The 17,037-nt window shown below is 39.9% G+C and overlaps 1 protein-coding gene across 1 annotated transcript; it reads left to right on the plus strand.

Moving 5' to 3' along the window:
* The first annotated feature begins 5,307 nt into the window (after window positions 1–5,307).
* LOC109988877 (myosin heavy chain, fast skeletal muscle) lies at window positions 5,308–15,065 on the plus strand. Its single transcript, XM_020640470.2, has 39 exons — window positions 5,308–5,529; window positions 5,602–5,745; window positions 5,842–5,998; window positions 6,096–6,123; window positions 6,209–6,305; window positions 6,410–6,502; window positions 6,594–6,657; window positions 6,737–6,835; window positions 6,927–7,030; window positions 7,152–7,290; window positions 7,392–7,510; window positions 7,729–7,878; window positions 7,980–8,150; window positions 8,244–8,544; window positions 8,689–8,753; window positions 8,847–8,934; window positions 9,026–9,143; window positions 9,224–9,347; window positions 9,500–9,636; window positions 9,728–9,983; window positions 10,065–10,307; window positions 10,390–10,566; window positions 10,645–10,790; window positions 10,881–10,971; window positions 11,057–11,446; window positions 11,559–11,685; window positions 11,773–11,891; window positions 11,975–12,171; window positions 12,323–12,506; window positions 12,607–12,772; window positions 12,889–13,013; window positions 13,115–13,423; window positions 13,509–13,712; window positions 13,806–13,931; window positions 14,020–14,190; window positions 14,332–14,436; window positions 14,527–14,622; window positions 14,737–14,868; window positions 14,968–15,065. Exons 1-39 carry the CDS (start codon window positions 5,323–5,325, stop codon window positions 14,983–14,985), a joined length of 5,787 nt encoding a protein of 1,928 aa, XP_020496126.1. The 5' UTR covers window positions 5,308–5,322; the 3' UTR covers window positions 14,986–15,065.
* Window positions 15,066–17,037: the final 1,972 nt, after the last annotated feature.

Genomic DNA, 17,037 nt, shown 5'->3' on the forward strand with positions numbered 1-17,037 from the left:
CAGTAACAGCTGTTATGGGCATCCTACCCTTCCACAAAAACCTTAAAATACATACACATGCATTGCAAAGTTTAAATGTAAATATATAATCAGAAAAAAATATTGACTGGTTTAAAAAGTGTTTGAATAATTGGGTAAACTTCATATTCTATGAAAAATGTAACATCAGTCTTTGTAAAAGCACTTTTCAGTTAAAATGCAATTAACTACACTGACAAGTGAATGTAAAAACAGAATGCTATTCAGCCTGCGTGTTTCACCCTTTGCCTGTGACATTTAGAAACGCTATTGCTCAACAAGTTGGATGGTTGACATTCAAAGTGCATTGATGTGCACAGGGCCAAAAAAGGACTGAAGCTAAGTCTGCAGAGTCAGTTAAAGTGTTAATAGCTTGGCATATAAGTGTGAATACCACAGGCATATCTCTTACAGGTTATCAGAAGTAGCAGTTACATATTTTTCATTATTTTCTTACACTATTTACATGATTGCAGAAAGTGTTTTAAGTTTATTCCCCCTGCTACATTCATAATTCACATGTTTTAATTAGAATGTTTTAATCAAACAAATTAAACAATGTAAAAGATTGATTAGAATACATATTCTCACTTTGTCTGTTATGTGGAAATATTTAATAATTTGCTAAATCAATAAATAGTTGATAGAAGTTGCCAAAGGACCTTAAAGACCTACAAACTAAGTAAACTATTTGAAGCAAAGGAGATCACAAATTCAGTTTGTGCTTTTGCTGATGGAAGCATGTAACATAAGATGTATGTAGCAGCAGCAAATGTTAAACTCATCCAAGTATCAGCTGTCAAGCTTACTGTACCATATATGGCATGTGTGCCTTATTTAACTTTTGCTTTGTAAGCAACACACATTCAATGCTGCAGTCAAAGGTGTGAGTGAAATGGAAAATGTATGTAGGGTGTGTTTGTGGTGGAGTTATCTACAATGACGCCTCAGATGATATCAGTATCATCTGAAGTATGTAGCAGTGTTACACAGTACGATGAAGGGCACTTTATTTTAATTGAACATTTTGATATCAATTAATTTTCTTGCAAAAGCCCAAGTAAGTGTGAACAACACATTTAGTTAATTTCTAACCATGATCAAATACCTTCATGTAAATATGACATTAATTTAATGTGCATTATTTGTACCAGCTTTGTGTCTCTAGCTGGCTGTAAAATGAAACTATGGCGTTGCATAAACATACCTTCGTGAATCTATTCCCTGTTGAATAGAACATAATCACATTAACTAAGAATAGCAGTGGAATTTACACAAGTTTAAAACATCCCACTTTAAGAAGTCAGTCAACAGGTGGCAGGAACTTAGGGTCAAGCAATGCTCTAAAATAGACAGAAGTGGGGCAAAGGTGTAGGAAGCAGCTGGTCATGCTTGTGAGTCTGTTGGACTTTGGATGCTAACTACATCCTCTCTTATTTACACATTACATGTAAATAATATCTTCCAATAGGAAATGAAATGAATAAAACGAGAGGGTCCTTTTATCAAGGAGATGTAAGGCTGACACGATGAAATTTAGATGGCACTCGACAAGAAGCCAAGTGTCAAGAGGGCCATCACTTAACAAGAATGAAAAAACTGGATGTGATTTCCATGATATATAACCTCTCTGGAGACAATGAAGTAGAGTCTAATAGATCCTAACCAGGACCTGGAGCACTGCCTGGGTGAAGCTGAGGAGTAAATTGTGACAAGAAGCACATTAAGAGAACACATAAAGAGTCTGGTTCAGAGTTGTAAAGTAGAGCCTTTTAAAACATGTGTGGAGGAGAAAGGGCAGTTCAGTCTTTTCAGTTAATATGACAATAGTGACATACTAGTAACACTTACAGTGATACATTTCTTTTAACAATTAAGTTTGGGACTTTTGATGCCTTTATTCAGTGGAAGGAGCTGCAGGTCAGAGTTGAACACAGGCTGCCTGCTTTGAGGAAAACAGCCTCTGTACATGGGGCACACAATCACAAGGCTATCTGGAGCCATTATTTATACTGATATTTAACATAAAACAAAGGTCAAACCTAGTTATCATTGAAACATAAAATTGTGCACACTAGTGTTTTAACAGATTACAAAGCTCAAAGTTTGGATTGGATCATAGATTTTGTCACAGATTGGATCGTTTTTTCTTAGATGTACAGAGTTCTTTACTTTGTATGATCTTTTTTTTCTTGTATGAACTTTGAAGATGTGAACACATAACATAGGCACACGTTTATCAGATGTGTGGGTCTGTGCACTGGCAGCACTGCAGCGTTTGTAAGGGACTATATCTTCAGTTTTGGGAATGAACACAGCACTCTGAAACAGTTTGTTAGCTTAGCGAAAGACTTCAGCAGGCTATAACATTCATAGCGTTAAGGTTGTGATTAAAGGCAGGGTTGGTATGTTTTGAAAACTAGCCTGATTTTGAAAGTAGCATTCCCTCAGTCTGCACCAACCCCCTCCCCTCTGTGCTCCCTCAAAAGCCATGCCCCTCACTTACATGCACAAGCGCCGTTGGTCCAGAAGCAGACCTCAGCTCATACTTTGAGTGTGGGCTTGTGCATGCATGGGGTAGAGAATGAGCAGGGAGACAGACAGGCACGATTGGTTCATCCGATTGGTTCATCAGATTGGTACCTTGTGGCAGACTGGTCAAAGTTTTTACAGACTTACAACTGCTACAGATGACGGGTTATCTTTGTTCCTTTTTCAGAGCACATGAGTTATTAATGTCTGTCAGAAGTGTAAGAAAATTTCACCCAAAATCTTAAAAAGTGTATCTGGAGAAAATTACCAACCCTGCCTTTAATGTTATAAGCAGTCACCAGCTGATACCTGTATGATAAACCCAGACGCGATGAGATGAAACGGAGAAAAGGCAAGCAGGTTTTGAAACAAAGTAATACTGTTTGCAGTGTCAAGTCTGTGAAATAAGTTTATATAAAGATTTTTTAAAGGCTGAATTGTCCGCATCTTTGTACAGCCAATCTGCATGGCGCATACATGGCAACTTTCACTGAGACTCTGCATAGGGATTTAGTAGCAGTACATTTATTTTACACCATGATGATACATTTTCCATCCATCCGTGGATCATGTGCACAACGAACCATGAGGGGTGATCCAAATCAATCACGGATCAGCTGTGATCCATTTCACTACTAGTGCACACACATTCAAAATGCAGATTAAGTCGATACCACAGCTTGAGAAGACATGGAAGAATTTTTTTGAAAGTCTAAAGTGATGACTTACGAGACCAAGCATACTGACGAAGCAGGATTTCACACATCTGTGATGGATGGGATTTTGAATAATTATTATGATCAAAAGGAGTTCACAGGAAAAAAGGTTGACAACTCCCCAGATGCGCTTCATATATGTGAGCATCTGTGTAGATTTTATTACCGCCAATGCATATAGGGAAAACACAGGATATCAAGCGACATGGCTGACCAAGTCTGGAAATTGGTCTGGTAGCTGGAGAGGTGCCAGTCCACTTCCTGAACACTACCGAGGTGCCCTTGAGCAAGTCACCAAACCACAAAACTGCTCTGGAGTGCCCACTGTGGGCAGCACCCTCACTCTGAGACCTCTCCATTAATGCATGTCCATAGGATCCTGTTTGTGCATGTGTGTGTATTTCGGTTTACAATCTATTTTTGAGGCTCTTTGTACTCAACCAAAATAAGCATGAGAGAATCTAAAGTTTATAGTTTGAAGCGGGTTCATACTGCTTTGTGAAGGATACATGAGCTGTTTCAAAGTGCCAACAGTGGCATTGATAAATTACAAAGCAAAGGGACAACTATACAAAACATCATTCAAATGAGAAGTATTAATGTTGAGTAAAGCTTGTTAGCAAGCTCCAAAGTGGTAAACATTTTGGGGTATCCTTTTTTGTATCACAGCCCATTCAATATTTGTGTCACAGTAAACCGTCCATACTCTCACCCATAGGCTTGAATATCACTGCTGTAACCTCCAAATCTCACTCATTTCCTCAGGACAATGACATCTGTTGTCTACATGGATTCATGGCAGCTGCAATGGATTCCAAAGGTGACCCTGAGTCACAGAAAGAAAAACCTGTCTAAATATAACAAACATTCAAAGGAAGTCTTCAGTGTCTCAAAGCATTCCGGCAGTATAATCCACTGCTACATGTGTGGATTACGGTTCATTAGTATCTGTTACAGTGTTGGAACATGAAAAAAATGTCCTACTTCTGCATATTCTAATTCACAGTACAAAAATGGCAAACTCTAATCAAATTTGAAAATAATACATTGACTACTTTGTTTCACATCCTGTTATAGTCGATGTATCGGGGAGCAGGTTTTGCACACATACGAATAGAGTCATTGGAACTTGAAAGAAAAACTCTAAAACTGAAGAACTAAAAACTAAATGGTGACACTTATTCACATATTCCCAACTGACAACAGAGATTAACAAAGATGTAGTCAGGTGGTGAATAAACACTTTCAAGAGAAAGGAGTAGCCCTCAAAGAAAGGTAGACTTAATACCTACTGTAAACATTTGCTCGGCCTTATTAGATACCATTATCATGAAAAGTAGAAGTAAAACACAAATTAAATAAGGCCGAATCATGAGAGTCTCTCTCTCGCTCTCTTGATCTCTTTCATACTAAATCAAAGGCACCAATTTAATGGTCAAGCAGCATCTGTTTAAATGGATGTCCACTTTGAATGTTATCCACACCACATTTTCCCTTTTTCCATATTTAGATTTGGCTGCGTAAGCAAATCAAGATTAAATAAAAGGAGGTCAAGTGGACAGTGGTCAGTGTGTGGTAGAAGACCCTTTGAGACCCCTTCTTGTGGTAAGCTAATCCAGTATGGTCTGGATCACTTCAGTGTTTACATGAATTGAGAGATATGGATTAAATCTATCAAAATCTCAGTTATAGGTAATAAGCCTAAAACATCTTAAAATGACTGTCAATATGTTTTATGTTTTCAACAGGACTGTGCAATACTAAAGACTTACAGTTTTAGCAGAGAGAGGGTCAGGTATGGAAATCTTCATAAAATGTTTACTTTGATCATATTAAATGTGAGAAAATTCAATTATGTGCAAAGTAAAAAAAAAAAAAAAGTGGGGTTAGTGTTCATCTTATCACAGTCAAGTAGGTCTAGAAAATGATAATGAATTTAAACTGATGTCACTTTTATTAATGGAATGAAATTATTAATTAAACTCAGTTACATTATTTTAAAACAAATACATATTTTTGTTTTATTATAATAAACTCATAGAAGTAAACCGCCACCATGAGTACGGACGCTGAGATGGCCGTTTATGGCAAGGCTGCCATTTACCTCCGGAAGCCTGAGCGGGAGAGAATCGAGGCTCAAAGCAAACCTTTTGATGCAAAGGCTGCCTGCTATGTGACTGATGTGAAGGAGCTGTATGTGAAGGGAACAATCCTCAAGAAGGAAGGTGGCAAAGTCACCGTCAAAGTCCTGGACACTCAGGAGGTTAGTATCTTTAAATCAGAGTCAAATTGTTCAATATGATGATTGCTCATTGTAACAAGTGTCCTATTGCAGGAGAGGGTAGCTAAAGAAGAAGACGTCACTCCAATGAACCCTCCCAAGTACGACAAAATTGAGGACATGGCCATGATGACCCATCTCAATGAAGCCTCTGTGCTTTATAACCTCAAAGAGCGTTATGCAGCATGGATGATCTACGTAAGAAAATGGGCCCCAATAAGAAACAAGATGTTGTTTAACATGGATTTACTTGTTTGAAACATTGAGGTAACTGTTGAATCTCTGTGCTTTCAGACCTACTCTGGGTTGTTCTGTGCCACTGTGAACCCCTACAAATGGCTCCCAGTGTATGACCAAGAGGTTGTAAATGCCTACAGAGGCAAGAAGCGTATGGAGGCTCCACCCCACATCTTCTCCGTCTCTGACAACGCTTTTCAGTTCATGGCTACTGGTAAGTCATAATGATACAGATCATTTATCAGTATATGATGTTTCTGATGCAAGAAAACAGAGTTAACTGTTTTATTTTTGAATGTCTATATCAACAGATAGGGAGAACCAGTCCGTCTTGATCACGTAAGTTTAAAATGTGTTTAACATATTGCTTATATACTTCAAAAAGTATATCAAACAAGTTCTTAAAAGAATGTTCTATACCTAGTGGAGAATCTGGTGCTGGAAAGACTGTGAACACAAAGCGTGTCATCCAGTACTTTGCAACCATCTCAGTTGGTGGCGTGAAGCGGGACGCATCAAAGGTGGGATAAATTACTATTTTAACTATTGAGCATTCTGCATGTATGCAATATTTTTACATTGGAAAAAAATCTATTTTTATATCAACTCTAAACCTTCATTACAGGGTTCCCTTGAGGATCAGATTATTGCAGCTAATCCTCTGCTGGAGGCCTATGGTAACGCCAAAACTGTGAGGAATGACAACTCATCTCGTTTCGTAAGTATGGAGGGATTTCTGCAAATCAGATGTCTTGCTACACATTGTCCATGTTCATTGATGTTAAAAAAACTGCCTTTGTTCCAAAAAGGGTAAATTCATCAGAATCCATTTCGGCACAACTGGCAAACTGTCTAGTGCTGATATTGAGACATGTAAGTAACAATACTATTAGAATAGACAAATAACTAGAATGAAGAATTGGACAGTGTGACTTATGAACATTATTCATAGATCTGCTGGAGAAGTCTAGAGTGACATTCCAGCTTCCTGATGAGAGAGGCTACCATATCTTCTACCAGATGATGACCAACCACAAACCTGAGATTATTGGTAAACACATTGAATTGTTCCTCAATGTTAAACTGCTTTATACATTTTATACATGACAATGGATTGAACTTCTCACCTTTTTGATTTCCAGAAATGACACTTATCACAACCAACCCCTACGACTTCCCCATGTGCAGCATGGGTCAGATCAGTGTTGCCAGCATTGATGACAAACTTGAGCTGGAAGCCACTGATGTGAGTGAACTTAACTATAAAATATTTACACGTGTTTTGTGAATAATTGCAACATTAAAAGTAATCTATCCACACTTTGTAAATTGACAACATCTGGTTTGGACACCTCTTTCAAACATAGAATGCTATTGATATCCTGGGCTTCAGTGGTGAAGAGAAAGTCAGCATCTACAAGATGACTGGTGCTGTGCTCCACCATGGTAGCATGAAGTTCAAGCAGAAGCAGCGTGAGGAACAGGCTGAGCCTGACGGCACAGAAGGTGAGATCTCAATATTTATAAATGTTTTTATTTATTATAGTTCAGGAACAACAAAAATATTACATAGAATATTTAAGTCTGAATCACTGCACTTTTGTCAGATGCTGACAAGGTTGCATACTTGCTGGGTCTGAACTCTGCTGACATGCTGAAGGCAATTTGCTTTCCCAGAGTGAAGGTCGGAAATGAGTATGTGACCAAGGGACAAACCGTACCTCAGGTAAATATAAAATGTAAAGAAATGTAAAAAATTGCACTTCAGTAAAGTAGTCACGACTCTAATATGACAATAGAATGGTAGCGTTCTATTTAAAGCTACTTTTTAGGAGTTTGAATAGGCACTACGTGAAAAACATCTTCAAAGTGGATATATTATGAGAAGAAGTTTACTTTATACCTTACTGACTTCAATCAAACTGTATTTTTGTTGTTATTTAGGTAATGAACTCAGTGACTGCCCTGGCCAAGTCTATCTATGAGAAGATGTTCTTGTGGATGGTCGTCCGTATCAACCAGATGTTGGACACCAAACAGCCAAGGCAGTTCTACATTGGAGTGCTGGATATTGCTGGCTTTGAAATCTTTGATGTAAGCTTAATTTCCAACAGTTCAGTACCTGACTGACTTTTCTTGATAGAAACACTCTTTTTGTCTGCAAAAACTCATGCTGGTTTTATGTCTCCTTACAGTTCAACACTTTGGAGCAGCTCTGCATCAACTTCACCAATGAGAAACTGCAACAGTTTTTCAACCACCACATGTTTGTCCTGGAGCAGGAGGAGTACAAGAAGGAGGGTATTATCTGGGAGTTCATTGACTTTGGCATGGACTTGGCTGCCTGTATTGAGCTGATTGAGAAGGTAAAGATTCCATGAAATTGCTCTTAGTTATATTCAATGTACATATGTATGAAAATGTAAAGATTATAACATATGTCTTTCCCTCTTCTAAAGCCCATGGGTATCTTCTCCATCCTTGAAGAGGAGTGCATGTTCCCCAAGGCAACAGACACATCTTTCAAGAACAAGCTGTATGACCAGCATCTCGGCAAAAACAAAGCATTTGAGAAGCCCAGGCCCACAAAGGGCAAGGCTGAGGCCCACTTCTCCCTGGTGCACTATGCTGGTACAGTGGACTACAACATCGGTGGCTGGCTGGACAAGAACAAGGATCCACTGAATGACTCTGTTATTCAGCTGTACCAAAAGTCCTCAGTTAAACTGCTGGTTGCTTTGTATCCTCCTGTTGTTGAAGGTGAGAAAGCCATAGATTTATATACAGTATAAAATGCATTTTTATGTTCTACAAAATGTACATTATTCAAAAAACGGTAGTATTGGTTTATGTGATTTGTATGTTGCGTTCTAACAAAACGTCTCTACTTAAACATATCAACAGAGATTGGAAAGAAGGGAGGCAAGAAGAAGGGTGGTTCTATGCAGACTGTGTCTTCACAGTTTAGGGTAAGGTTTTACGTGGAAGACTTTGCTATAAAATCACCTCTCACTCATACTCCAAACTGATATATATTTAAAGACATCACTTTAAATCTACAGGAGAACTTGGGCAAGCTGATGACTAACTTGAGGAGCACTCATCCTCACTTTGTGCGTTGCCTGATTCCCAATGAGTCAAAGACTCCAGGTACATAAAAAAGATCAATTGAATAGTCTTTGAGGAATGGTTATATTTTGTGTTTACATGTTTCATAACTACAATGAATGTCTTTTTACAGGTCTGATGGAGAACTTCCTGGTCATCCACCAGCTCAGGTGTAACGGTGTACTGGAGGGTATCAGAATCTGCAGGAAAGGTTTCCCCAGCAGAATCCTCTATGCTGACTTCAAGCAGAGGTATATAAACATATTGTATATTTTTGATAAAGAAGATTTAAAGGCAACACTCACACTAACAATGAACTCTCTCATGAAAGATACAAGGTGCTGAATGCCAGTGTCATCCCTGAGGGCCAGTTCATTGATAACAAGAAGGCTTCAGAGAAGCTGCTGGGATCAATTGATGTTCCTCATGACGAGTATAAATTTGGACACACCAAGGTAGGATACTTTCAGGACTTTTTTCATAAGGTGTTCTACTACAAGGGATATGATGTTTCATCCACTGTGTGGGTATGTTACATAAATTAAAGATGTCTTTACTGTATATGAGTTTCTACAACATTCATTTTCATTTTTGTATGATTGTTTAGGTGTTCTTCAAGGCTGGTCTCCTGGGTCTCCTTGAGGAGATGAGAGATGAAAAGCTGGCATCTCTGGTCACCATGACTCAGGCTCTCTGCCGTGGTTACGTCATGAGAAAGGAGTTTGTGAAGATGACAGAGAGGAGGCATGTTGAAAAAAAAAAACTAGTTTTGAATGAGACTCTTTTTTTAAATCACACAAGAAAATTGTCAGTTACACCTTCTTCTTCTCTGCAGGGAAGCCATTTATTCCATCCAGTACAACATCCGCTCATTCATGAATGTCAAACACTGGCCATGGATGAAAGTGTACTACAAGATCAAGCCTATGCTCAAGAGCGCTGAAACTGAGAAGGAGCTGCAGCAGATGAAGGAGAACTATGACAAGATGAAGACAGATTTGGCCACTGCCCTGGCCAAGAAAAAGGAGCTGGAGGAGAAGTTTGTGTCCCTTCTGCAGGAGAAGAATGATCTGCAGCTGCAAGTCGCATCTGTAAGTACACATTGACGGACTGATATGCTGTTTCATAATGTATGTAGACTTGTTAACATCCTTTTTCAAACAAAAAAATAGGAATCAGAGAATCTGTCAGATGCTGAGGAGAGATGTGAGGGTCTTATCAAGAGCAAAATTCAGATGGAGGCCAAATGCAAAGAGATCACTGAGAGGCTGGAGGATGAAGAGGAAATCAATGCTGAGCTCACTGCCAAAAAGAGAAAACTGGAGGATGAATGCTCTGAGCTCAAGAAGGATATTGATGATCTGGAGCTTACCCTGGCCAAAGTGGAGAAGGAAAAACATGCCACTGAGAACAAGGTTTGGATTTAACAATCTATCTCGTACATCAAGTTTAATCTAAACATTACCCTCAATAACAACGTATTTCTTGTAAATTTAGGTGAAGAACCTGACTGAGGAGATGGCCTCTCAGGATGAGAGCATTGCCAAGCTGACCAAGGAAAAGAAAGCCCTTCAGGAATCTCACCAACAGACTCTTGATGATCTGCAGGCTGAGGAAGACAAGGTCAACACTCTGACCAAGGCCAAGACCAAGCTTGAGCAGCAAGTGGATGATGTAAGTTCACAAGTCCTTAAAATTGGCAAATAACATTGGTGTTGAATCCTGATCATTAAGCCGTATACTATTGTTTAGCTTGAGGGTTCTCTGGAGCAAGAGAAGAAGCTGCGTATGGACCTTGAGAGATCCAAGAGGAAGCTTGAGGGTGATCTGAAACTGGCACAGGAATCCATAATGGATCTTGAGAATGACAAGCAGCAGTCTGATGAGAAAATTAAAAAGTAACTTTTGTTTATTTTAACAAAAGCATACACAAACGTTACTGTAACAGCATGAACTCTTACTAAGAAATGTATCCATGATTCTCACAGGAAGGACTTTGAAACCAGCCAGCTCCTTAGCAAGATTGAGGATGAGCAGTCATTGGGTGCTCAGCTTCAGAAGAAGATCAAGGAGCTTCAGGTGAAATATTGAGTTAAATTAAACAGAATAAATATTGTTTGTCAAGTGAAAGTTCACTGAAACACATCATATCTACATTCTACAGGCCCGTATTGAAGAACTGGAGGAGGAGATTGAGGCTGAGCGTGCAGCTCGTGCCAAGGTTGAGAAGCAGAGAGCTGACCTCTCCAGGGAACTTGAGGAGATCAGTGAGAGGCTGGAGGAGGCCGGTGGAGCCACTGCTGCCCAGATTGAGATGAACAAGAAACGTGAAGCAGAGTTCCAGAAGCTCCGCCGTGATCTTGAGGAGTCCACTCTGCAGCATGAAGCCACTGCTTCTGCTCTTCGCAAGAAGCAGGCTGACAGCGTTGCTGAGCTGGGAGAGCAGATTGACAACCTCCAGCGTGTCAAGCAGAAGCTTGAGAAGGAAAAGAGTGAATACAAGATGGAGATTGATGACCTCTCCAGCAACATGGAGGCTGTTGCTAAAGCAAAGGTACACAATGCATTTTATGCGACTTTAATAACCAAGAGAGTTCAGTAAACAAGGTCATTTACATTTTAGAAAACAAATGATTACTGACATGATCTCTGTTTCTTATCATCAGGGAAATCTTGAAAAGATGTGCCGTACTCTTGAGGACCAATACAGTGAACTGAAGACCAGGAATGATGAAAATGTCCGTCAAAACAATGACATAAGTGCGCAGAAAGCACGTCTCCTGACAGAAAATGGTATGTTAAAGTCATCAGTGAAAGATCTGAAGTTGATTATTTCACAATGTAACACAAACAAATTTTTCATGATATGTTTCTCTCAAGGTGAGTTCAGTCGTCAAATTGAAGAGAAAGAAGCTCTCGTCTCCCAGCTGACCAGAGGCAAACAGGCCTTCACTCAGCAGATTGAAGAGCTGAAGAGACAGATTGAAGAGGAGGTTAAGGTAAGAAAACTTTCAATTATTACTGAGAACTTTGTATGTGTGATTTATTACATTTTCACACTGACAGCAATTTCCTACATCAGGCCAAGAATGCCCTTGCCCATGGAATGCAATCAGCCCGCCATGACTGTGATCTGCTGAGGGAGCAGTTTGAGGAGGAGCAGGAGGCAAAGGCTGAGCTGCAGCGTGGAATGTCCAAGGCCAATAGTGAAGTGGCTCAGTGGAGATCCAAGTATGAAACTGATGCCATCCAGCGCACTGAGGAGCTTGAGGAATCCAAGTACGTACAGTTTAAAAGTTTACCATTCAACAAAACAGAAAATGAGAACAATTAAATGTATACAAGTAACGCAATACAGGAGAAAAAATCATCAGTGCCAATATCGATTGTTCAAGTTTTCACTGAGACCAATCACACCCTTTTCAAACAGGAAAAAGCTTGCCCAGCGCCTCCAGGAGGCTGAGGAGCAGATTGAGGCTGTCAATTCCAAGTGTGCTTCTCTGGAGAAGACCAAACAGAGGCTCCAGAGTGAGGTGGAGGACCTCATGATTGATGTGGAGAGAGCTAATGGCCTGGCTGCCAACTTGGACAAGAAGCAGAGAAACTTTGACAAGGTAACGTTTCCTTCTGTCAACTATACTCTGTAATCAAAGACACCCTCATTTGATTCGCCTTTGTACTGATAAACAACTAAGCAAATAAATGGCTTTTTAGGTGTTGGCAGAGTGGAAACAGAAGTATGAGGAGGGTCAGGCAGAGCTTGAGGGAGCTCAGAAGGAGGCTCGTTCTCTCAGCACTGAGCTGTTCAAGATGAAGAACTCATATGAGGAAGCTCTGGATCAGCTGGAGACCATGAAGCGTGAAAACAAGAACCTGCAACGTGAGTTCTTACTACATACTACAGAAGCATTGTATTACAGTTTTTATTTCTAACATATTTAATACTTACTAAACATTTAAGGCTTAACAATACAAAACACATGAATCTCTCTGCAGAGGAGATCTCAGATCTCACTGAACAGATTGGTGAGACTGGCAAGAGCATCCATGAGCTGGAGAAGTCCAAGAAGCAGGTGGAGACTGAGAAGTCTGAGATCCAGACAGCTCTTGAAGAGGCTGAGGTACAATTGTTCAGGGAAAATCCTCTGAAAGACAATTTAAATCATGGACAAATGTATTTTAAAGAATGAAGATTTATATATGAATTATTTACTTTCATTAGGGAACTTTGGAACATGAAGAGTCCAAAATCCTGCGTGTCCAGCTTGAGCTCAACCAGATTAAAGGTGAGGTAGACAGGAAGCTGGCTGAGAAGGACGAGGAGATGGAGCAGATCAAGAGGAATAGCCAGAGGGTGATTGACTCCATGCAGACCACTCTGGACTCTGAGGTCAGGAGCAGGAATGATGCCCTGAGAATCAAGAAGAAGATGGAGGGAGACCTGAATGAGATGGAGATTCAGCTGAGCCACGCCAATCGCCAGGCTTCTGAGTCCCAGAAGCAGCTGAGGAATGTTCAGGCACAGTTGAAGGTATTGTAGCACACAGATTTTGTGCAAAGATTGTCAGTTCACTTAAACTCTGGCATTCAAGGGAATATTTTCAATTTTTCACTAGGATGCACAACTGCACCTTGATGATGCTGTCAGAGCTCAGGAAGACCTCAAGGAACAGGCTGCTATGGTAGATCGCAGGAACGGTCTCATGGTTGCTGAAATTGAGGAACTTAGAGCTGCTCTGGAACAGACTGAGAGAAGCCGCAAAACTGCTGAGCAGGAGCTGGTGGACGCAAGTGAGCGTGTTGGACTTCTGCACTCTCAGGTGATTTTGGATTAATATATGTACTGATTAATTTTTTCCACAAATTTACAAATCAGTCTTTTTATCGAATGAAACTATTCCCTATTATTTTAGAATACAAGCCTTATGAACACTAAGAAGAAGCTTGAGTCTGAGCTGGTCCAGGTCCAGAGTGAAGTTGATGACACAGTTCAGGAAGCAAGGAATGCAGAGGAGAAGGCCAAGAAGGCCATCACTGATGTAGGTTTTAAAAGAAATGCTTTTTTACTCCTGCTTAATGTGTCTTAATAAAGTAATTCTTATCAACATTAAATGCGGTCTCCAATAGGCTGCTATGATGGCTGAGGAGCTGAAGAAGGAGCAGGATACTAGTGCTCACCTGGAGAGGATGAAGAAGAACCTTGAGGTTGCTGTCAAGGATCTGCAGCATCGCCTGGACGAGGCTGAGAATCTGGCTATGAAGGGTGGCAAGAAGCAGCTCCAGAAACTTGAGTCTAGGGTGAGAATATCCTGTTAATAATTCGTACAACTGGCCACAAGACTTTGACTAATGTATACTTAGATGTAATGTTTGCTTTTTTCTGTACACATATATAGACAGTATATATGTGTTTATGAAATGTTTTATTGTTTTCTAAAGGTTCGTGAGCTGGAGTCAGAGGTTGAGACTGAGCAGAGACGTGGAGCTGATGCTGTGAAGGGCGTTCGCAAATATGAGAGGAGGGTGAAGGAACTGACCTACCAGGTACAGTCACTCTAAATAACACTTGGCATATTAAAAACATTGCATATTCATAATGAGGTTTTTTTTATGAAAATGTATCTTCTATCATAGACTGAAGAGGACAAGAAAAATGTTAACAGGCTGCAGGATCTGGTTGACAAGTTGCAGCTCAAGGTGAAGGCCTACAAGAGGCAGTCTGAGGAAGCGGTAAGAAGAACTTATACATTTTCAAACCGGAATCTTGAACGGTTTTATTTTCCACTAAGTAAATCTTTGCATTTCTAATATTTTTAAAAATGTCAATCTTTACTTTTCTTTTAGGAGGAGCAGGCCAATGCTCATCTATCTAAGTGCAGGAAGATCCAGCATGAGCTGGAGGAAGCTGAGGAGCGTGCTGACATTGCAGAGACCCAGGTTAACAAGCTGAGAGCTAAGAGCCGTGACTCTGGCAAGGTATGTTAAATTTTTATAATGTAAACTTAGAAAAATATGATATAAATAAATAAAGGATTATACTGTATGCATTGATTGCTTTTTATTTTGTTTTGACAGGCAAAAGAGGCTGAGTAAAGCACTCCAGCGGATGGGCTGTTTCTAATCATATAATATGATGTGAAATGTACCATAATAAAATATTCTCTGATCTTTAATTGCTTTTTGTTATATTTTTTTATCCTATTGTGTGCCCACCTACAAAAATAAATATTTCAGAGAAGGCAAAGGTAAATCATAATTTTCCCACTGAAAATGAGCATGAGTTAAAAAGTGACTTCATAGAAGACGATGTCTTCCTTAGAAGCCATATGTGGTGCCGGAGACTACAATTAAAAATTTATATAGTTCAACAAACCACACTAGGGCGTCTACAGATGTGAACAAGTTACATTTAAGACATTTTAAGACATTTTTAATACTGCTTTTAATGAAATTTAAAACCAAACAGTTCAAAATGGGCAATAAGGTAAAATGACAATAAATGGTTCAGTTTTGGAACATTGTGCAAATGTGTTTATTAATGTAAAAGGAAAGACAAAAATATCATTGTTGTCCTAAATCATATTACAATATTCTCAGAAAGTTTCATATTAGTGGACAATAACTCAGAAATTAAAATTTACAGTTTTGTGCAAACCAAAGGTGAAAGTGCTTTTCCAGATTGTTCACCATGTATTGCCATATGTGGAGCCTCGGTCTAAAATTAGGTCCTGTGAAAAAATGCTAATCACATTAAGTAACCAGAATAATACAGTTAAGACAAAAATATAGAAAATAAATAAAACAAAATCATTTCCAGCAGCTTGTGGACTGCAAAGAAGTCAGTGTACTACATTACTTGCTTATGACTTGTTATTGACCAGCTCACAATAGCAGTTTGATTTCTGTCCTGGCTCAAGTAACCTTGTATTTCTATTATAGGCCTACCTTAGACATTTTAACAATGTGAAAGGTTGTGGAAACAGGAATTATGGCATGAGCTAAAACAGGGAGGTGGAAAAGGTAAGCAGAAGAGAGTAGACTGGAAATTATGGCATATGCCTGAGTTCCAGGCTGTTTGCTACTTCACTCAGTGTCTTCTTCCTTTTGAGCTGCTCAAGTTTTGGTCCTCTGCAACTTTTCTTTTTGTGCATTGCTCGCCTTCTTTCTCTTTTCCTGGTCCAGGTGTAGGTGATAATGAGGAGCTCCTTCGTCAGAGGTACTTTGAGAGTCCCCACACAGACAGAGACATTGTCACATATAATTCACTGAGCAACAACTGTGTCCTCTTGCATTTTATCAGCCTCCACCTCCTTATTTACAGAAAAACCCCTCTCAACTGTTTCTTGGCCATGGGACAGGAGCAGAAGTTTCATGCAGAAAGTCCATGGCTCAGGGTAGGATTGATGGAGGAATCCATACAGGAAAACATCCAGTCTTGTCTGCAAGGGTTGGAAAGAAGAGAAGGATTCAGCATTTGCCTCCAGAGACAAGACGTTTCCAAATTGCTGGATAATCACATCACCTGTTGTGAAACAGATTATCACACAAAAATCCTTTAGGCGAACCCTTCATTTCTTGTCAGTCATTTCCAGTCTGACCATCTGCAGTGTAGTGATGTCATTCTTTATCTCTGCCTTAATGAACCTCTTCAGGAGGCTCTGAGAACAAGAGGAGAAGTTTCAAACCCGTCCATCCCTCGGTCATCACCGGGAATGTAAGATCTCCTCCCAATAAGATAGACGAGCAAGCGGTGCTAACCCAGCATCAGAGGGAATATCGGGAATGTAGCCTAATACTGTTTACGGAGACCTGGCTAACGGAGCTAACACCGGACTCAAATGCTAAACTGGATGGTTTTCAGCTGATGCGGGCTGACAGGACAAAGGAGAGCGGTAAGAGGAAGGGAGGAGGGCTGGTGGTGTTTGTGAACGATAGATTGTGTAATCCGGGGCACAGCACTATCAAAGAACAACTCTGCAGTAAGGACATTGAACTGCTAGCTGTTAACATGAGACCTTACTATCTGAAGCGGGAATTCTCGCATTCTATCGCAATAACTGCATATGTTCCCCCCTCTGCTAACACCAGCTTGGCGTGTGATGTCCTGCACTCATTAACAAACAGGCTGCAGACACAGCACCCACA

The sequence above is a fragment of the Labrus bergylta genome, chromosome 7 (assembly GCF_963930695.1).
Source record: "Labrus bergylta chromosome 7, fLabBer1.1, whole genome shotgun sequence".
In the NCBI taxonomy this organism is placed as follows: Eukaryota; Metazoa; Chordata; class Actinopteri; order Labriformes; family Labridae; genus Labrus; species Labrus bergylta.